This window comes from Rutilus rutilus (genome assembly GCF_951802725.1).
Source record: "Rutilus rutilus genome assembly, chromosome: 23".
Classification (NCBI taxonomy): domain Eukaryota; kingdom Metazoa; phylum Chordata; class Actinopteri; order Cypriniformes; family Leuciscidae; genus Rutilus; species Rutilus rutilus.
The window spans coordinates 5,583,455-5,606,959 of NC_140233.1; the positions used below are offsets into that span (position 1 = coordinate 5,583,455).

General features: G+C 41.4%; 3 protein-coding genes across 3 annotated transcripts; all 3 read right to left on the bottom strand.

Annotated features, from left to right (window-relative positions):
* Positions 1-8,010: 8,010 nt before the first annotated feature.
* LOC311282786 (adenosine receptor A1-like) lies at positions 8,011-8,889 on the bottom strand (the record flags this gene model as incomplete). The annotated part of the gene is made up of 1 exon (XM_084396794.1): positions 8,011-8,889. One exon carries the CDS (start codon positions 8,887-8,889, stop codon positions 8,011-8,013), a length of 879 nt encoding a protein of 292 aa, XP_084252920.1.
* Positions 8,890-18,243: 9,354 nt separating this feature from the next.
* LOC311282787 (adenosine receptor A3-like) lies at positions 18,244-19,880 on the bottom strand (the record flags this gene model as incomplete). Its single annotated transcript, XM_084396795.1, has 2 exons — positions 18,244-18,358; positions 18,964-19,880. 2 exons carry the CDS (start codon positions 19,878-19,880, stop codon positions 18,316-18,318), a joined length of 960 nt encoding a protein of 319 aa, XP_084252921.1. The 3' UTR covers positions 18,244-18,315.
* Positions 19,881-21,155: 1,275 nt separating this feature from the next.
* LOC311282788 (adenosine receptor A3-like) lies at positions 21,156-22,761 on the bottom strand (the record flags this gene model as incomplete). The annotated part of the gene is made up of 2 exons (XM_084396796.1): positions 21,156-21,264; positions 21,887-22,761. The coding sequence occupies 2 exons, from the start codon at positions 22,759-22,761 to the stop codon at positions 21,222-21,224; spliced, it is 918 nt and encodes a 305-aa protein (XP_084252922.1). The 3' UTR covers positions 21,156-21,221.
* Between the last annotated feature and the right edge of the window lie 744 nt (positions 22,762-23,505).

Consider the following 23,505-nt stretch of genomic DNA (forward strand, 5'->3'; position numbering starts at 1 on the left):
TATTCCCTTACACTAACCCTACCCCTAAACCTACTAAGAACACTTTCTGCAATTTCACTTTTTTGATTTATAAGCCGTTTTCCTCATGGGGACCAAAAAATGTCCACACACGAACAAGGATTTCGGATATTGCCATCCTTGTGGGGACATTTTGTAAGGTTTACCAGGCCACACTTACACACACACACACACACACACACACACACACACACACACACACACACACACACACACACACACACACACACACCTTAATACTATGTCATTTGTTTACAATAGGGTAGGGTTAGACTAGACACATTCAAAATGCAAAAAGATTTGTTTTTCCAAACTGTTTGGAGCAATTTGTTATATTTTTGTATATTTGTAATTTTGAAATATAACATTAAAGAGTAGCCTATATTTGATGTGATTAATTGCTCTGTCATTTATCAGATTTACCAATTGTTATAATTTCAATTTGTGCTGGTTAATTATGAACAATGGTTAAAATTGGGGGGCGGGGACGGACGGGCGGGGGCGGGGCTCCATTAGGGCTCCTCCCCTAACCGCATGTGATCTCACTCCAAGCTTTTGATAAAACTTGAGAACCCAAATCATTTGTGAACGAGAGCTGTCTCGGTATATGGTATACGGTCTAAATCCGGACTGAAAATCCTCGCAGATATCGTTTCTTTCAAGAAAGGAACACAGTTGTGAGGATACCGCCTTTTCTAATATCTTTGACAGAAAAGGTAGATTCGAGATCGGCCTGTAATTGACTAATTCTGTAGGATCAAGCGATTTAATCATAGCCAAACAACAAAACTTAGTAGATTTTATTACAGTAATTTTTAAATAAATTTAACGCAAAAAACTGTCGAAAAAGCAAGAAATGTATTTTGTTAAATAAAGTTTACATATTAAATTTCATGAAATCTACAAACCCACAGAATTACTTTTTACAGTGTAATGCTCACGTTTTTCAAACCCCGTTCTTGAATCACGTCGACCAGTCTATGATCACGACACGAAGCTTAAATTAATAAAAAAAAAACTATATGGATTTGATTCATTTTTTATTTTGATGAAATATTAATATTATTTAAGCTATTTTTAGCTAAATGTGTTAGAGGTAGGCTAGCCTACTATATGGTTAATTTTCAATATTTAATATTAAGGCTTTCGGTGGGCACTTTAACCTTATTTTTCAAAACAAACAAAAAATGCCCACCACCTCCTTTTTTACCCAGTCTATTTGCATTCTTGGGATATTTACATGGCAAACATCACATATGAAACACAAAAGCTTTGAAAAGCTGTTAGTAAACACACACAAACATTCGATCATCTCCATTGTTGTTTTTAGACTTTCTGGCGTACGAAAAAGCAATCACCCGTGCTTAATGTAAAGTGATGGTCTTATTCTCGTAGGGGGGAGTGTTTTCTGCCACCTGTTTTCCACCTTGCTATCTATTCAGTGCACTTGATTTCCCCTTCACCCATTCATAAGAGATTGGATAATTAGCAGCTTAATTATACCTACAGTTGAGTCCTGTGTGGTCCTGTTAGGATCGACAATCGACGATTAAACATGTCAAAACACACACAGTCGGGATCCTGTCAGAAGCATTTATTTTCACCTGGGTGTTTTGGGACATAAATAAACACCTGGGAAGGTGACTTTTGTTTAACAGATTATCAAGGGACATAAAAGCATCTTTATCATTACTATGGTTAACCAGGCAGAGCAAATGCACAGTGACTGATCATAACATCGCTCTGTTTTTAAAGTTCACAGGGAATCTATTGGGGACTTATTATGACTGTGATGATGATCGTGGTAATTGCAGCAGCTGAGCTAATGAATAGTGACCCAGAACACAGTCATGGAGTTAAAGTGGACAAAAACACATTAATTTGAAAGCAGGAACTACTTTTGAGTATATTGATGGGCTTTATGCTAATACACAAAGCCACTCATGACTCATGTGTACTTATTTATACTTAATATGTATACTAACAAGTGCATTTTGGAAACATTGCACTCATTTTTGCACGCGGCCTGGTGGCCAATCTTCTCTGATTTTACATTACATCAGTAAGAGCCGAGTGTGAAGGTTGAATTAGCAGAGCAATAGCACAGCTGCACATTTAATATATCAATCCACACAACAAAACGGGAGACACGTAAGAGGTAAAAAGAGGACATATTGTTGGTGTGAGACTGTGCATCTCGCTGGCTCATCTGTGACCAGGACAGTCTTTGTGGTGTGTCGAGAGCTATGCTATACAGGGTAATGTTGGCAAACCACCATGTAGGACGAACCACATCCAACAGGAGTAACTGATGACACAAGAGGAAGCTGAGAGGGATGTAACCCAGACTGTATCCAAAAAACATAAAACCATAGCTGCCCAACTCACTGCAGGATTAAATGCACACCTCGACTCCAAAACTGTTCGTCAAAAGCTCCACAGAGTCAATATTCATGATCGAGCTGCTAGAGCCAAACCTTTGGTCACTCGTGCCAATGCCAAATGTCGGTTTCAGTGGTGCCAACAGTGCAAATCTGAACAATGTGAAACATGAATTGTTCTCTGATGAGTTCACCTTCGCTGTCTTTCTCACATCCGTGAGAGTTACGGTGTAGAGAAGAACCAAAGAGGCTGAACCCGGACTGTTGCTGTCCAGAGGGAAGCGCGGGATGAATCAGTGATGGTTTGGGCTTCAATATCATGGCATTCTCTACTGTACTTGATGGATGCGTCTCTGCCAAGGACTAGCGAACCGTTCTGGAGGACTGTGTGCATCTAATGGTTCAAACATTGTACCCTGAAGGGGAGCCGTGTATCAGCATGATAATACACCGATACACACAGCAAGACTGGTGACAGAATGGTTTGATGAACATGAAAGTGACGTCGAACATCTCCCAGGCCCGCACATTCACCAGATCTAAATATTGTTCAGCAAAGTTGGGGTATTTTGGAGGAGCGATGTTTTCCTCCACCAGCATCACATAGTGACCCGGACACTGTTCTGGAAGAGGAACGGCTCAAAATCCCTCTGTCCATTGGACTTGTATCTGTCATTCCCAAGATGAACTGATGCTGTACTGGCTGCAAAAGGAGGCCCTACAACATACTAATAAATTATTATTAATTATTATTATTCATCATCCATCCCCTGTGTGTGATTTCAGAAAGAAGTAAATAATCTGAGGCAAATGCAGAGTGGTGGTTAACAGGTTTTGGAGGAACAGGAATATTATGGATGTTGAGAGAGGTGAGATTTAGTACCATCTAAAATAAATACTTGTAAGAGAAAACGATTTGAAACACTTCTCAATTTTGATCTTAAAATGTCTGTGACCCTTTATTTCTGACACGGCCATGTTTCACATTTCTAAATAAAAATAAATATTTTAAACGATTGCCACTTTAACTTACACAAGCCAATAGAATAATAACAGTGCAATTTGGGGTAACACTTTCTATGAAGACCGTAATGAATTATAGCCCCATTTATACTTATTTATAAGTATTATGATTCTATAAATATATGAATAAAGACTCATTAAGACCTATTCTGCATTATAAGAACAGTTATATACAGGTACATTTATACCACTTAATCCATTATACACTGATTTATAAATGATGACATACAATAGTCCAGACACTTGCTGTACCAATTAGTTATCAATTATGTCTTTAATGGCTAATGTTTGCATTAGAGGTCATGAATGGTAATTTTGATTTGTTAAAATCTATATCTCCTCAACCATGGTATTGCTTATAGCAGTTTGAAATTATTGTAGTTTTGAAAATCATGCTTTTCCCCATTATTGTTGAATCACGGAAGCTACACCAGATATTTTGCCAAGAGATCTCTATTTATTATTTTATACATGTATCAGCATTGGAGGGAAACAGGAAGAATAAGGCTACATGAGTGGTGGTCTTCATTCCAGATTTCTCTGTTCCCCATTTCTCCTCCCTCACCCCCATCATGCCTCTATGTTTCTCTGAGTCAGTACAGTAAGGATTGAGCTTATATACACCACTGAGGGATTTACAACTTCCTTGTAAGGTAGAAAAACATGTTGCTTATGTTTAAAAATGGAACATATACCTCACGCTTACACATGGTACAATCCACTTTTCATATTAAGAAACTTCCCTTCAGTGTGTACATTTGTGGTACATTGCATCAGAAAACATCTCTGCTCAGTGAACGTTGCATTGCACACATACCTCTAAGCAAAATATATAACTGAAAATGAATAAAGAAAAATAATACTAAAAAATAACATCAAACAGTTCTACATTTTTAGTCTTCATTATACTTTAATAATAAACTATTAAAAGTTATAATGAGCACATATTCATGATTTCTTAATATTTGCTTTAAGAAAATTGCATCCTATGTTCACTTTACTTAAAGCCATCAATGATGCATTTATAGAAGTTATTATTGTCACCATTCTGTCTCTATAGTTACCGTCATTATTAGTTAATTTGTTTCATCCGTGTTCTATTAATTATCCTCATTTTTGTTGATCCCTCACATTCAATCTCTGGTCGGTCTAGTATCATTAAGTGTGTGTTGCCCTGCCTGTCTAAGTATTGTTTATATTACCCTCATTAAACTTCGCATCGGAACTTTATCCTTCATCTTCGTCTGCCTTCCTGCAACGACCTGTGACAATTATCACTCACAATAAGTATTTATGAGAACAAAACACGGCTATACTAATAACAGTATATCCACTTATTTGAAATAAATCAATCTGAATCACTAAAAAGTCATTGTAACTATAATGTAATGCAATGAAGGTTGCATCTTTATAAATGCATTCATGGAATACAACTGACTAATTAATACTTATAAATCACTGTATAATGAGCATGCAGATTAAATAAGCAAATGCATGACATAAGTAATTATAAAAATAACATAAATGTAACTATACCTGTTCTTATAATGCAGTATAGTCTTAATGAGTCTTCATAAATATATGTATATAGTAATAATTCATTATAAGCATGGTCTTCATCGAAAGTGTTAGTGAATTTGGCAGTGTGCTGCAGCAATATAAATTTATAATAGAATTAAAGTGCTACAGTTCAAACTTTTACATCGTCTCCAAATTACCCTGTTACGCACACATAGGTTTAACCCAAATTGTCTGAAGTGCAAAGTTGAAGAGGGTGACTTTGTTCACTGCACTTAGGCTACATATTAAAGCCTATTGGGTACAGATTTGTAGGAGACTTATTTAATACACAGTGTGATCTCAGTCCACTTTACTGTTTGTTAGGTGCTGATGATAATAATAAAGAGTGCTTCAAATAGGAAATTGTTTAAACTCCTTACTTATGCTGCCCGTACTCTCTCAGAAAAAAAAAGGTACAAAAGCTGTCACTGTGGCGGTACCTTTTCAAAAGGTACACCTTTGTACCTAAAGAGTGCATATTAGTCCCTCAAAGGTACATATTGGTACCAAAAGTGTACATATTAGTTCCAAAAGTGTACATATTAGTACCTAAATGGTACATATTAGAACCCTTTTGAAGGGTACTGTCCCAGTGACAGCTTTTGTACCTTTTTTCTGAGAGAGCATTTTTCTTTACTGGATCTCTGCTAAACCGCAGACAGTGTTGGAGTGGCATGAAGTTATATTTGATTTTCATTCACTGGAATATATTATTTACTGGTCAAAAGGGAAAATGGATTTATCAGACTCCTTTCTTTTAAGTGTCCCAGGATGTCACATATCTTTTTGCAAAACCTTGGCAGGTCAACATGAACCTATTTTTTTGTTGTTGCTGTTGTTTGTTTTTTAAAGATGCAACTTGTATGTACGGAATGTACTTGTGATTTTGAAGAATAAATAAAAAAAGAACAGGATAAAAAATTTAAATTGTCTTTGGATACATAAATAGATTCACAGGAAAATGGATGCAAATCACTCTTATAGTACAAACAGATTTCACACACACAATGTCATCCTGGCACTTTATATAATTCATCTGTCTTCAAGTTAGTCGAAAGTCAACTTGAAATGCTTAGGCAATAATATATTAGCTCTAATATAATGCTACTATTTCAAGATACAAGACATGTCAAGCGGGGGGGAAAAGGACACGGACATGAAACAGCTCATACTTGTGCTTTAGATTTACAGATGTTTATTGAATAAAGCCTTTTTAAAAGTCAGTTTGCTTGTGGGAAGTGATCTTGAAGATCGATGCTACATCCCGTCTTCAGTTTTCTCTATATTCTGTGGTTTCACTCTGAGAAAAGATAGAGATCTTTTTCCATTATACACCAAACATATGAGTGAAACAGTCTTATGTAGAAAGTAGGGGTGTCGCAATATACCGGTATTGGCGATAATCGTGATATTCAAAGCATGAAATATCGACATCGTGTTAATTTAGAGCAATACAATATACCGGTATTGGCGATATTGGCGTTTTCTAGACGCAGCGCTCATCCGCGCCCGCGCAGCTAGAGTGAAACACTGTCCACATCCGAAAAAAGTAAGCTCGCCAGTATTAACAACAGAGTTCTTCGGCTTCAAAGAAAACAGCACCTTAGAGGTGGTCGCACACCGGACGAGAAGCGCAGCGCCACGTCTTTAAAATTCGAACACATTCTGTATGAGTGTACACACACCGGACGAGAAGCACAGCGCGGTTCTATTCGGCGTCTGTCCGCGGCGCCCAGCAACGGCTCAGCCTTGTTCAAAATCCTGCCGCGACACAGAGCGCAGAAAAAAGTGTTCAGATCACAGACTCAGCAACTATTGTATTTAATTGTACAGTATAATCATAACATAGTACAGACATTATCTCAATTCCATAATGTCCTTAAACATAATGATATTGCTGGCCATAAACTGAGAAAGTGCGTGTCCGGTGTGCAATACCTCGAGATGTCATAGACGCGACGCGGCTATTATTTTACTAGTCATCATGGAATGGGAAACATGACATTAACTGTTAACAGGGGGTTTCTGTGTTCATATATTTAATAAAGGGTGATTATTAAAATTAAGAACCCCGTTTTCTTTACTCATCTTATTTTTGTATTTGTATTTTGCACTTGATTTTTTTATTCAAATCTGCTATCTGCATGACTTTATTGGCACCAGTGCCACAACAAGTTTAAGAGCTTTTCAGTTCTTCAGGAAACCTTCAGACAGTGTTTGGCTTCAGTTTGAAACCAGATAAACTTCACATGCTTGTCTTCCTTCACAAAAATTTGCCATAGATTGAGTACGCAAGAAGTAAAAATGCATGTGCCTTGTGTTTATCAGTATCCTTATGTTTGTTGGGTAAAAAAGAAAAACTAAATAAACAAAGTAAAAATTTATTTGACTGATAACCCATAGATTCTATAGATATCGCGATATATCGATATCGTGAATTCTTTTGGCCACAATAACCGTGGTGTGAAAAATCTAACATCGTGACAGCCCTAGTAGAAAGCTTCAATCACAAAGAGCAAGATTATGGAAGGAAATAAGGCTATGCGTGATATTATCTTTCATGTGCATCAAAAATAAGCTACATTTTAAATAAAAAATACATACAGAACTGCTGTGTATCATGTTTGTAAGTCTGGATCTAATGGACTAACAAAAGTGCAGACCAGCACCACAGATTTTGACCCTGGAATTTCCATGATTTTTCCACTCATTTGTCATTACTGGATACAGATTTCATTTATATAGCCTGATGTCTACAGAAAGAGTATTCCATTACTTTTCTTATTTATAGGCCTACACAAAAAATCCGTAAAAATAGGGCATATTAATTTATGTTAAGTTTTCCGTATTTCTTTTTTTACAAGTTTTTCACCTGTATTTTGACAGTAATATTACATGATTATGTCCGGACTCCGGGTAATAAACTGCCAGTACTGTTTCTGTTGTTTTATGGATTTGTTTTTATCAGTTTATCCTTATTTTCAGATGTCCCCTGTGAAAGTGCCTGTGCATGTGTGTGATATTGGATTTACCCTTTTATCCTGCAACATGGTGTTCTCCAGACTTTAATGAATATAGTGCTCCTGAGTGCAGAACAGCCCCTGATGTACAACACGGGTGTGATGATCGCATTGAGACGGGCCAAAATGCGCATAGGGTCTGTGCCATTATTTTTAAAAAGATAGCACGGAGTCCCCCTAAAAGTACACACAGTTGAATGAAGAAACAATGGCAACCACGCGATCAGAAAACACATGGCCACTATTATAATGAGGTAAACGGACGCGCGCTTGTTGTCCCGTTCCGCGCTCGCCGGTTCGCGTTCTAGTTGAAATCGCGCGATGAAAAACAGCTTGAAGTTCAAGCCAATCATGATAATGAGAGAGATAATGTTCGCCACAAAAGTACCAAAGCCCGTCACTTTTTCAGCGACCCCAACAGTCACCAGATTATTAACAGCCACCATCAAAAAAGCATAAAGCCAGTAGGCCAGAATCACCAGTAATGTTCTGTTTCGGGTCATGCGCTGCGAGTATTTGAAAGGCGCGGAGACCGCGTGGTACCGGTCCGCCTGAGCGGCCAGAATCGCCATATAGGACAGACCCAGGAAAGTGGGAACGATATAGAAAGTGCCTGTCGGGGAGCCATTATACTCTCGTACATCCAGAACTCCAGAATAATAATAGGAGACGCCCGAGCAGAAGTCACTGAGACTCGTGCTGAGCATGTACATGAAGCGGTTCTCGCTGCGCAGGGATCTGTTCATCATGATGGAGAGAAACACGGACACGTTGAGGAAAATGATGGCGGTGGCGTGAAATACATTGAAGAGAAACAAAAGCACGTTCTCGAAACTAGTAAGAGGCAGCACGGTGCCAAGACCCACATTGCTCTGGGAAATATTCATGAGTGTTAAGAGTATCATTGAACGCAGGTGTAATAGAGCTCAGACATCGCTGACGCTGATGAATGATTAGCGCGCGACTGAATTCAGACGCTCGTGTGGGGCGTTTTTAAAATGAAGTGTAGGTCTCGCCGGGACTCACGTGGCAGATTCGTGGAAGTTTCCGGGCCTGTTTTAATTAACTGTCTGCATATAGAAATGAACGCACATAACATATAGGGACAATAAAGTAGCCTATTTTCCATTCCATATCAATTTTTCTTTTTTATAGTTAGCAATTTATGGGGCAATATTAATTGTCTTAATTTGCAATAATTTGCTGGTACTCAAATAACAATAAAAATAAAAAAATTAAAAAAGACCTCAGCCAGGGAATTTTTACTTATGTGTTTATTGATCTTAGGGCATGAGAAACAAGATTTTAACTTTTTGATGTAACAAATAAAGTAACGCATTACAAGTAACGTGCATTATTTAATCAGATTACTTTTTTATGTAATAAGTAAAACATCACAAGTAACATGCATAACGTAATCAGATTACCTTTTTGATGTAACAAGTAAAGCAATACAAATAAAATGCATAACGTAATCAGATTACTTTTTGATGTAACAAGTAACGAATTTCAAGTATTGTACATTACATAATCACATTACTTTTTTGATGTAATAAAAAAAGCATTACAAGTAATGCGCATTACACTGAAGAGGGTGGATTCTGGAAACCACTGCCGCTTCAATATCCTTTTGAGTGATTCGTGATGAGTCATTTATAATCAAGGTATTAATCAATATTTATCCTTCTACATATTAAATGATTTTAATGACTTCTTCAAGCTTATGAGATTTACATGACTGTTTACTCTAATGTGCTCTTTCCATATTTTTGAGAGATGCATACAACATGTGTTAAAACATATTTACTCTTCTAGCTGACCAAGACACTCACTCCAGTCTGTCTCCTATATGTGACCAATTCTTAGTTAAAGCATTTTTGTCTGAAAGCCTATTTGTTCAGCGCTGAAGTTTTCTAAGTGCGTTTGAACGCTCCATCACGTGAACTGCGCCTGTATAGGAAATGCAGCGCGCTGCTCAGTTGTTCGCGCTCAGGGATGATGAGAAACGACTCAGAGACCCTTTTCTTTACTTTCGTGTGCGTTTTATGAAAAGCAAGTAAGTTTTTACTACTGTTGCATGTTTGTACTGCATTGTGATGAATGTTGTGAAATGTATGTATGTTCATGTAAACTAGTTTTATTTGTTGAACTGCGTGACCAATTATGTAGTCATGATGCCGGAGCGTGATGTAATATGCGACATGTTTCCTGTGTGCAATAATTAGCCTTCTATATGTCGATTTAGACCATATTTGTGTTAGTTATTTAGAGATATGCTTCCGTGTTCGAGTGCAGTGCATTTACTGTTTATTTGGTGCTACCTGCATCGAGTGTTATAGTGATACAGTGTCATGCTGCATAGCCACTTAAAGGTGCAGCAGTACAGATATTAAAGGGCATATAGTGACATATTTTGTTGCACTGTATTAACGTAAATTATTATTTTCTGTACTGTACTGTTTTGTGAATGATGACAATGAGCATAGTATAGTATAGTATTCCTTTATTTGTTTATTAATCAGTTATTCTTACCATTATTTCTTTTTCTTTCTCCCTGTTTAGACCACATACACTTGAACTTATATATTGGCATCCTGATCTTGAAAATAAAGCTGATAAAGGATTCTCTGGCCGGAATCTTTCTGTAGGGCTCCCATCCTAAAACGAACCACTAGTCCATACTTTACATTGGTCCTTCGAGCCGGATTAGGGTTCCCCCAACACTATGGAGTCAGCAATTGATGGTCAGCAACAGGAGTCATCGGACCGACCCAAGAGAGACCCTCGTCCACCTGCACATTTGGCCCAGTACAAAGTCACTCTTCTGCCCTCTCAACAGCCTGTGGTCCAAGCCTCCTCTACCCCTGTAGGACAACCAGACCAGGCTCAGTCAACCAGAGCTAGGAGTTTGACAAGTTACCGGTCAGCTGCACATTCACGACGGTCCTCTCAGTTATCTTACGGACTCCATCTGTTTCGAAGTACGTCTGATATACAAGAAGCTGCTTTAGAGGAGGAGATCAAAGGATTGGATCTAGCTGACCTACAACAGGAAATAGAAGAGGAAAGGAAAGCTGACTTAGAAGCTGCAGCATTAGATGCACAAGCCAGAGAAGGACAGCGGTTACAAGACGAAGCATATCTGGCTAAAGAGAGAATAGCTAGAGAGATGGGAAGACGCAGGCGCTTGAAGAAACTCGAGAAGGAGGTTCACATTGCCAGTCTTGTAAAGACCTACCTGACAGGGACGAACGACGATTCCTTGTCTACGTCGTCAGCTCCCGCTACGTTCTCCAAGCTACCTCTACCATCACAATTAGCTCAACAGCCACCTCTGGTGCCATTGGTCCCCATGCAGCATCCACCTGTGCAACAGCCAAATCCAGCGCCAGTTCAGGTAGCACCTCTCTCCACTGTTCCTACTCAGATATTAGCACCACCTACTAATCCCGTCACGAGTGCCAAGATCAGTGTTCCTGTCAGCGCAGCACCGATTGCTGCATCAGTCTCTATACTTCCATCTGCACCTGTCTCATTAGTTCCCGTCCTCTCCACGGTAACTACCCAGGCAGGTGGAGCAGCACCGATGGCAAGGTCTTCTGTCACAACTAGTCTCCCGTCTCATTACCTAGGGGCTTCAGCTACTAATACAAGCTTCACAATGCCACCACAAGCAGTTACAGTGGCATCGCCACCTCCTGCAGTGCAGTATACTCACCGCAGTATACCAACTGCAACACCAGTTCAGACGGCACCACCCTGGACCTACCCGGGTATGGAGACCCTGATTGCTACATCTTACGGCATTCCCAAACCGACACTTCCCTTCTTCGAGAGCAGCAAAGAAAGTGATTTTGCACTTTTGAAGATGGCGCTCGACAACTTGATGAATAGTCACCCTCATCTCAGCGAGCAGTATAAATATCAAGTTCTCCTGAGTCAGCTCAAGCTTCAGAGTGCTCTGCAGCTGGCCAAATCATATATGTATGACCCCGCACCGTATACATCTGCATTGGGAGCTCTGCAAGACAAATATGGCCAACCAAGACAACTGGTTCAAAGTGAACTAGCGGCAATACTCAACTCCCCAGCCATTAAGTCAGGAGACGCGGAGGCATTCGACTCCTTCGCCCTCTCAGTCCAGTCGCTTGTCGGTATGCTACGCACTTTAGAGGGACCTGTTGGATACGAGCTCAGGTGTGGTTCCCATGTTGACCGTCTCTTAAGCAAAATGTCTCCTTCCCACAGAGATGGATTTGTGGAATATTGTCTCGTTCACGGCATCCTGCAGCCAGGTTCAGAGCTCACCTACTCCCTGCCCGACCTCGCTGCGTGGCTGCAGATGAAGGCTCAAGCCAAGCGTCTTGCCAGTCGAGCTACTCTTCTCTACAATTCTACTGGGCCTACCCTTCCAAAGAGAGATCAACGTAGTTTAAAGTCCAAAGATAAAATAGCGTCAGTCTTCCTCTGCTCTGGTGAGACAGCCAACAAGGAGACCTTTCAGTCGAAGTCCCAAGCTTTCAAACTCAGTCCTTATTGTCCGTTCTGCAACAATAAGGAACACTACCTTAACTCATGCCCCGACTTCAAGAAACTGTCTACTGCTGAGATTAAGAAGTGGATCCAGGAAGGCGACAGATGTTGGAAATGTGGCCGCGGCCACAAATCTACAGCCTGTACGCTTAAACGCCCATGTAAGATTTGCAAAGAGAAACACCTTACAGTCCTGCATGACACTATCCAAGAGTCATCCCAGAGAGTGCTGATGGTTAGTAATCCGAAGCCCATTGTCTACATTGAGCAGCCCAGAAGCCCTCAGAGAGTGTTGCTGAAGGTTGTCAAAGTGCTCCTGCATCATGGAGATCGCACTCTTGAGACATTTGCAGTGCTCGATGATGGTTCGGAGAGAACGATTATCCTCCCACAAGCTGTAGAGCAACTACAACTCTCTCAGCATCCAGAGACGCTTCATCTGAGGACAGTCCAGCAAGAGGTGAAGGAACTGAAAGGTTCCTCAGTTAGCTTTCATATATCCCCAATCTTCAAGCCAAACAAGAAGTTTTGGATTCAACATGCGTTCACTGCAAGCAGTCTGAGTTTATCTGAGCACACGTACCCAGTAGCAGCTCTCCAGAAGCACTATGAGCATCTCAAAGGACTTCCTTTGATGCCTATCCACAGAGCCCAAACTCTGCTCCTCATCGGCTCTGATATGCCTCAGCTTCTCACTCCGACACAGCCAGTCAAAGCAGGCCCATCTGGCGGTCCTATAGCCATCTGCACAAGGCTAGGCTGGTCCTTGCAAGGTCCTTCTGACATCATGCCAGTCTCTTCTCACCAGTCTTCCTGTCTGCACATCGCCACCGAGTCTTCATATACTGAACTCCTCAGGAATGTGGAACGTCTTTGGCACATTGACACAGTCCCCTATGTCAGTGAGAAGACTGCAACGCGTTCCAAGCAAGACCAACAAGCACTCATCCTCTTATAGACAGCCTCCGAACGTGTATCTGTCGATGGTACCCAGCGCTACGCTACTCCACTGTTGCGTCGTCAGCCAGTCATCCAACTTTGTGCTCAGCAAGATGCCGTGATGCCTAACCTACGCAGCACTGAGCGCCGGTTGGCCAAGGACACCGTTCGAGCAGCCTCATACTGCAAGAAGATGGATAAACTTGTTCAGTCTGGTTATGTCGCGGAAATCTTTACAGAAGAGGCAGCAAAGTCCACAGAGTCGTGGTACGTACCTCATCATATGGTGCACCACAATGGAAAGGATAGAGTAGTCTTTAACTGTTCCTTCTCCTTTAACGGCCTGTCCCTGAATGATCAACTCCTGCCGGGACCAACGCTCAGTCCGACCATGATTGGAGTCCTGATGCGGTTTCGATGTCATGCTGTGGCCATCAGCGGAGATATTAAGTCGATGTTCCACCAGATCCGCTTGTTGCCCAGTGATAAACCACTCCTACGATTCCTGTGGCGTGACATGCAGAGGACATCTGAACCACGCATATTCCAATGGGAGGTGTTACCATTCGGAACAACATGCAGCCCCTGTTGTGCGGTCTTTGCCCTGCAGCAGCACGTCAGAGACCACGAACCACCAGACTCTCTTCTCATGCACGTGATCGAGCACTCGTTCTATGTCGACAATTGCCTCCACAGTGTGAGTAAAGCTGAGTATGCCAAAGGTCTAGTCGATGATCTGCGAGCACTTCTGAACAAGGGAGGTTTCGAGATCCTGCAATGGGCTAGTAACATGCCTGAAGTTGTAGCACATCTACCTCCTGAAGCGCAGTCGGCTAGTAGTGAGCTATGGCTATCCAAGGCCAGTGACAACCTCCAAGAGCCCACGCTTGGACTCTGCTGGGATTGTTTGAACGACACCCTGAGTTACAAACATCGCCATACTGAATCTTCAGACGCTACTCTTCGTAACGTCTAAAGTGTCCTTGCCAAGCTTTACGACCCATTGGGCTACATTGTACCATTCACAACAAGATGTAAAGTGCTTGTTCAGGACATGTGGAAGGCCAACATTAGCTGGGACGACAAGATCCAACCCGCTGACCTTCTGGAGAAATGGTCGAGTTGGGTGAAGGAAATTCCCACTTTGCAACATCTCAAGCTGCCTCGTCCCTATGCACCAGCCACCGCCGATACTGCTAACGCGACCCGTCACATCCACATTTTCTGTGATGCCTCGGAGCGCGCCTACGGATCAGTAGCCTACATGCAGACGACAGATGACAGTCAACAAGTCTATGTCTTCTTCGTGTTTGCCAGATCGAGAGTCGCGCCCCGTAAGCAGCTGTCTATTCCGCGTCTCGAGCTCAGTGCCGCGCTTACAGGCGGACAGTTGGCTAGAGTGATCGAGACAGAGCTTGCAGTACCACCTGAGCACATCACTCTTTGGTCAGACTCCACAACTGTGCTGCACTGGATCAAATCAGAATCCTGCCGTTACAAAGTGTTTGTGGGAACACGCGTCGCAGAAATCCAGAACCTGACCAACCCTGTTCAATGGCGGTATGTTGATACTCTAAATAATCCAGCTGATGATATGACCCGCGGACTCACTCTGCAAGAGATGGTACAGGATCATCGCTGGAACAAAGGTCCACATTTCCTCCATTTGTCTGAGAGGGAGTGGTCCAACATGCCTTCATCTGAGGTAGAACCAGACACCACAGAGTTAAGGAAGTCTGCCTTCATGGGAACTGTGTCCAGCATCTTGCCCACAGAACTTCCGGACCCCAGTAAGTTCTCCAACTGGAAAGAGCTTCTTAAGGAAACTGCTAGCTCCTTTCACGGGGCGGCTGATGCTAATACTACAGTACACTTTCCCGCTGCTGATTTTCTGCAAACAGAGAAGCTGATGTTACAAAAGGCTCAAGAGGAATGCTTTGCAGAAGAATTGAGAGCTCTCAAAGCTGGACGTACTCTTCCTTCAGACAGTCGTCTCGCATCTCTGTCACCAGAATATGAAGGAGCCACGGAGCTACTCAGAGTCGGTGGCAGGTTAAGGCATGCTGAAGGACTAGACCTGGATACTATCCACCCAGTTATTCTGGACCCAAGCCATCCCGTGACGAAGCTTATCATCAAGGAATTTGATGAGTCACTACTGCACCCTGGGCCAGAACGAGTTCTTGCCGAGATCAGACGCAGGTTTTGGATCATTCGTGGTAGAGAGGCCATTCGAAAGCATCGACATTCATGTCTGGAGTGCCGGCGATGGAGAGCAAAACCTGATGTACCGAAGATGGCAGATTACCCACCAGCTCGGCTACGACTCCATAAGCCACCGTTCTATTCAACCGGAGTTGATTGCTTTGGACCTTTCCAAGTGAGGATCGGTCGCCGCACTGAAAAAAGGTGGGGCATTGTCTACAAATGCATGACAACTCGCTCGGTGCATCTGGATCTATTAGAAAGCCTTGATACAGATGCTTTCCTGCTGTCACTGAGAAGATTCATCTCTCGACGTGGCAGACCGTTCGAACTCCTCATGGACAATGGTACCAACTTTGTCGGTGGAGAGAGAGAGTTGCGTGAAGCCGTTGCTGCCATGGCACCTCAGTGGAGAGAGCAACTCGCTGAACAGCAGATATCCTTCCGATTCAATCCTCCAAGCGCGCCGCACTTTGGTGGCACATGGGAGAGGGAAGTGAAATCTATCAAGACTGCACTTCGCGTCGTCCTTAAAGACCAGACTGTTCCTGAACCTGTCCTGATGACAATCCTAGTGGAGGTTGAGGGCATAATGAATGCGAAACCCCTAGGCTACTTGTCATCAGATGCCTCTGATCCAGACCCGGTCACGCCTAACATGGGCCGTCACGACTCGTCGCTTCCTCAAGCAGTTTACGACCCTAATGACCTCGGGAGAAGACGTTGGAGGCATAGCCAAGCCATCGCCGATCGCTTCTGGTCATCCTTCATCAGTCACTACCTACCAGGGCTACAAGAGCGCAGTAAGTGGAGGAAAGACGGTAAGGCACTCTCCATAGGCGACATTGTTTTGATCGTGGATTCCCAACTCCCCAGAGCGTCATGGCCCGTAGGACGGATTACCCAGACTCATCCAGGAGCAGATGGACGCGTACGGACTATCAGTGTTCAAGTGAAGGACCGCACCTACATTCGTCCAGTCGCCCGGCTCATCCTGCTCCCAGCTCTGGAGGACAAGGACGAAGAAGAGACCACCAAATAGACTTTCTCCTACTCTTTCAACTGCCATGCGGACAGTTGGGGGCGGCCTTGTCTGAAAGCCTATTTGTTCAGCGCTGAAGATTTCTAAGTGCGTTTGAACGCTCCATCACGTGAACTGCGCCTGTATAGGAAATGCAGCGCGCTGCTCAGTTGTTCGCGCTCAGGGATGATGAGAGACGACTCAGAGACCCTTTTCTTTACTTTCATGTGCGTTTTATGAAAAGCAAGTACGTTTTTACTACTGTTGCATGTTTGTACTGCATTGTGATGAATGTTGTGAAATGTATGTATGTGAAAGTGAAAGTGAAAGTGAAAGTGACACATGACGGCCAAGTATGGTAACCCATACTTGGAATTTGACCTCTGCATTTAACCCATCCAAGTTAATGCACACACATTAGGAGCAGAGTAGTGAGTAGTTAACACACAACACTGCAAACGTGGATACACACCCAGAGCAGTGGGCAGCCTTTGTGTGGCACCCGGGGAGTGATTAGGGGTTAGGTGCCTTGCTCAAGGGCACCTCAGTCATTTCCCACCGGTTCTGGAATCGAACCAGCAACCTTGGGTTACCAGTCCAACTCCCTAACCACTAGGCCATGACTGACTCGTATGTTCATGCGAACTAGTTTTATTTGTTAAACTGCGTGACCAATTAGTGTAGTCATGATGCTGGAGCGTGATGTAATATGCGACATGTTTCCTGTGTGCAATAATTTGCCTTCTATATGTCGATTTAGACCTTATTTGTGTTAGTTATTTAGAGATATGCTTCGAGTGCAGTGCATTTACTGTTTATTTGGTGCTACCTGCATCGAGTGTTATAGTGATACAGTGTCATGCTGCATAGCCACTTAAAGGTGCAGCAGTACAGATATTAAAGGGCATATAGTGACATATTTTGTTGCACTGTATTAACGTCAATTATTATTTTCTGTACTGTACTGTTTTGTGAATGATGACAATGAGCATAGTATAGGATAGTATTCCTTTATTTGTTTATTAATCAGTTATTCTTACCATTGCATTATTTCTTTTTCTTTCTCCCTGTTTAGACCACATACACTTGAACTTGTATATTGGCATCCTGATCTTGAAAATAAAGCTGATAAAGGATTCTCTGGCCGGAATCTTTCTGTAGTGCTCCCATCCTAAAACGAACCACTAGTCCATACTTTACAATTTTCTTTATTTTTCATCTTCAGTACTTGTGATCTTGAAGAATAAAAAAAAAAAAACAGGATAAAAAATGTAAAATTGTCTTTGGATACATACATAGATTCACAGGAAATTGGATGCAATTCACTCTTATAGCTAGTACAAACAGATTTTACACACACAATGTCATCCTGACACTTTATATAATTCATCTGTCTTCAAGTTAGTCGAAAGTCAAATTGAAATGCTTAGGCAATAATATATTAGCTCTAATATAATGCTACTATTTCAAGATACAAGACATGTCAAGCGGGGGGGGGGGGGGGGGACACGGACATGAAACAGCTCATACTTGTGCTTTAGATTTACAAATGTTTATTGAATAAAGCCTTTTTAAAAGTCAGTTTGCTTGTGGGAAGTGATCTTGAAGATCGATGCTACATCCCGTCTTCAGTTTTCTCTATATTCTGTGGTTTCACTCTAAGAAAAGATATAGATCTTTTTCCATTATACACCAAACATATGAGTGAAACAGTCTTATGTAGAAAGCTTCAATCACAAAGAGCAAGATTATGGAAGGAAATAAGGCTATATGCATGATATTATCTTTCATGTGCATCAAAAATAAGCTACATTTTAAATAAAAAATACATACAGAACTGCTGTGTATCATGTTTGTAAGTCCGGATCTAATGGACTAACAAAAGTGCAGACCAGCACCACAGATTTTGACCCTGGAATTTCCATGATTTTTCCACTCATTTGTCATTACTGGATACAGAATTCATTTATATAGCCTGATGTCTAGTCAGAAAGAGTATTCCATTACTTTTCTTATTTACAGGCCTACACAAAAAATCCGTAAAAATAGGGCATATTAATTTATGGTAAGTTTTCCATATTTCTTTTTTTACAAGTTTTTCACCTGTATTTTGACAGTAATATTACTGGACTATGTCCGGACTCCGGGTAATAAACTGCCAGTACTGTTTCTGTTGTTTTATGGATTTGTTTTTATCAGTTTATCCTCATTTTCAGATGTCCCGTGTGAAAGTGCTTGTGCATGTGTGTGATATTGGATTTACCCTTTTATCCTGCAACATGGTGTTCTCCAGACTTTAATGAATATAGTGTTCCTGAGTGCAGAACAGCCCCTGATGTACAACACGGGTGTGATGATCGCATTGAGACGGGCCAAAATGCGCATAGGGTCTGTGCCATTATTTTTAAACAGATAGCACGGAGTCCCCCTAAAAGTACACACAGTTGAATGAAGAAACAATGGCAACCACGCGATCAGAAAACACATGGCCACTATTATAATGAGGTAAACGGACGCGCGCTTGTTGTCCCGTTCCGCGCTCGCCGGTTCGCGTTCTAGCTGAAATCTGGCGATGAAAAACAGCTTGAAGTTCAAGCCAATCATGATAATGACAGAGAAAATGTTCGCCACAAAAGTACCAAAGCCCGTCATTTTTTCAGCGACCCCAACAGTCACCAGATTATTAACAGCCACCATCAAAAAAGCATAAAGCCAGTAGGCCAGAATCACCAGTAATGTTCTGTTTCGGGTCATGCGCTGCGAGTATTTGAAAGGCGCGGAGACCGCGTGGTACCGGTCCGCCTGAGCGGCCAGAATCGCCATATAGGACAGACCCAGGAAAGTGGGAACGATATAGAAAGTGCCTGTCGGGGAGCCACTATACTCTCGTACATCCAGAACTCCAGCATAATAATAGGAGACGCCCGAGCAGAAGTCACTGAGACTCGTGCTGAGCATGTACATGAAGCGGTTCTCGCTGCGCAGGGATCTGTTCATCATGATGGAGAGAAACACGGACACGTTGAGGAAAATGATGGCGGTGGCGTGAATTACATTGAAGAGAAACAGAAGCACGTTCTCGAAACTAGTAAGAGGCAGCACGGTGCCAAGACCCACATTGCTCTGAGAAATATTCATGAGTGTTAAGAGTATCAGTGAACGCAGGTGGAGCTCAGACATCGCTGACGCTGATGAATGATTAGCGCGCGACTGAATTCAGACGCTCGTGTGGGGCGTTTTTAAAATGAAGTGTAGGTCTCGCCGGGACTCACGTGGCAGATTCGTGGAAGTTTCCGGGCCTGTTTTAATTAACTGTCTGCATATAGAAATGAACGCACATAACATATAGGGACAATAAAGTAGCCTATTTTCCATTCCATATCAATTTTTCTTTTTCTAGTTAGCAATTTATGGGGCAATAATATTAACTGTCTTAATTTGCAATAATTTGCTGGTACTCAAATAACAATAAAAATAAAAAAAGACCTCAGCCAGGGAATTTTTACTTATGTGTTTATTGATCTTAGGGCATGAGAAACAAGATTTTAACTTTTTGATGTAACAAATAAAGTAACGCATTACAAGTAACGTGCATTATTTAATCAGATTACTTTTTTATGTAATAAGTAAAACATAACAAGTAACATGCATAACGTAATCAGATTACCTTTTTGATGTAACAAGTAAAGCAATACAAATAAAATGCATAACGTAATCAGATTACTTTTTGATGTAACAAGTAACGAATTTCAAGTATTGTACATTACATAATCACATTACTTTTTTGATGTAATAAAAAAAGCATTACAAGTAATGCGCATTACACTGAAGAGGGTGGATTCTGGAAACCACTGCCGCTTCAATATCCTTTTGAGTGATTCGTGATGAGTGATTTATAATCAAGGTATTAATCAATATTTATCCTTCTACATATTAAATGATTTTAATGACTTCTTCAAGCTTATGAGATTTACATGACTGTTTACTGTAATGTGCTCTTTCCATATTTTTGAGAGATGCATACAACATGTGTTAAAACATATTTACTCTTCTAGCTGACCAAGACACTAACTCCAGTCTGTCTCCTATATGTGACCAATTCTTAGTTAAAGCATTTTCTTTATTTTTCATCTTCAGTACTTGTGATCTTGAAGAATAAATAAAAAAAACAGGATAAAAAATGTAAAATTGTCTTTGGATACATACATAGATTCACAGGAAATTGGATGCAATTCACTCTTATAGCTAGTACAAACAGATTTTACACACACAATGTCATCCTGACACTTTATATAATTCATCTGTCTTCAAGTTAGTCGAAAGTCAACTTGAAATGCTTAGGCAATAATATATTAGCTCTAATATAATGCTACTATTTCAAGATACAAGACATGTCAAGCGGGGGAAAAAGGACACGGACATGAAACAGCTCATACTTGTGCTTTAGATTTACAGATGTTTATTGAATAAAGTCTTTTTAAAAGTCAGTTTGCTTGTGGGAAGTGATCTTGAAGATCGATGCTACATCCCGTCTTCAGTTTTCTCTATATTCTGTGGTTTCACTCTGAGAAAAGATAGAGATCTTTTTCCATTATACACTAAACATATGAGTGAAACAGTCTGAAAGGTTCAATCACAAAGGAAATAAGGCCATGCGTGATATTATCTTTCATGTGCATCAAAAATAAGCTACATTTTAAATAAAAAATACATACAGGACTGCTGTGTATCATGTTTGTTAGTCTGGATCTAATGGACTAACAAAAGTGCAGACCAGCACCACAGATTTTGACCCTGGAATTTCCATGATTTTTCCACTCATTTGTCATTCCTGGATACAGATTTCATTTATATAGCCTGATGTCTACAGAAAGAGTATTGCATGACTTTTCTTATTTACAGGCCTACACAAAAAATCCGTAAAAATAGGCCATATTAATTTATGTTAAGTTTTCCGTATTTCTTTTTTACAGGTTTTTCACCTGTATTTAGAATTTTGCCCTTCATTGTGTTATGTTTTAGGGTTAAAGGAAATGTCCGTAATATTACAGGACTATGTCCGGACTCCGGGTAATAAACTGCCAGTACTGCTTCTGTTGTTTTATGGATTTGTTTTTATCAGTTTATCCTCATTTTCAGATGTCCCGTGTGAAAGTGCCTGTGCATTTGTGTGATATTGGATTTACCCTTTTATCCTGCAGCATGATGTTCTCCAGACTTTAATGAATATAGTGCTCCTGAGTGCAGAACAGCCCCTGATGTACAACACGGGTGTGATGATCGCATTGAGACGGGCCAAAATGCGCATAGGGTCTGTGCCATTATTTTTAAACAGATAGCACGGAGTCCCCCTAAAAGTACACACAGTTGAATGAAGAAACAATGGCAACCACGCGATCAGAAAACACATGGCCACTATTATAATGAGGTAAACGGACGCGCGCTTGTTGTCCCGTTCCGCGCTCGCCGGTTCGCGTTCTAGCTGAAATCTGGCGATGAAAAACAGCTTGAAGTTCAAGCCAATCATGATAATGAGAGAGATAATGTTCGCCACAAAAGTACCAAAGCCCGTCACTTTTTCAGCGACCCCAACAGTCACCAGATTATTAACAGCCACCATCAAAAAAGCATAAAGCCAGTAGGCCAGAATCACCAGTAATGTTCTGTTTCGGGACATGCGCTGCGAGTATTTGAAAGGCGCGGAGACCGCGTGGTACCGGTCCGCCTGAGCGGCCAGAATCGCCATATAGGACAGACCCAGGAAAGTGGGAACGATATAGAAAGTGCGTGTTGGGGAGCCATAATAATCTCGTACATCCAGAACTCCAGCATAATAATAGGAGACGCCCGAGCAGAAGTCACTGAGACTCGTGCTGAGCATGTACATGAAGCGGTTCTCGCTGCGCAGAGATCTGTTCATCATGATGGAGAGAAACACGGACACGTTGAGGAAAATGATGGCGGTGGCGTGAATTACATTGAAGAGAAACAAAAGCACGTTCTCGAAACTAGTCAGAGGCAGCACGGTGCCAAGACCCACATTGCTCTGAGAAATATTCATGAGTGATAAGAGCGACTGAACTCAGATGCTGGTGTGGGGCGTTTTTAAACTCACGTGGCAGGTTCGTGGAAGTTTCAGGGCCTGTTTTAATTAGCTGTCTGCATATAGAAATGAGCGCACATAAGGGACAATTAAGTATTTTCCATTCCATATCCATTTTAATTTTTTATAGTTAGCAATTTATGGGCCAATATTAACTCTTCCATACATGAATTATGACCACAGCCAGGACATTTTTACTTAGGTGTTTATTGTTCTTAGGGAATTAAAAACAAGATTTTAACTTTTTCTTTTTTTTTTACACAGATTTTTTCAAAGAGATTTTTAGATGTCCACTTGGACAGTGTACGTTTTGGGTTTTAACTGAACTGAAGAGATACTGTATTAAACATACTGCAATGAAATGATATAAAATCATGAAAATAATGTGAAAACAAATAATGTGATTTGTCAAACGTGCCCACGGAGTACCTTGACCTGAAGGAAGCGTTCAGTAAGTCTTGTACTGCTTCTCTCCCTCCGCATCGTCCCTATGACTGTCATAGATTTACTGCCAGGTAAGTCTCCGTCTAAAGGCAAGCTTTACTCTCTTTCTATTCCTGAGAGGGAGGCCATGGAGAAATATATTTCTGATTCTCTGGCAGCGGGGTTCATCCAACCTTCCTCTTCTCCAGCAGGGGCGGGGTTCTTTTTTGTGGTGAAGAAGGATGGTTATCTGCGACCTTGTATTGATTACCGAGAGCT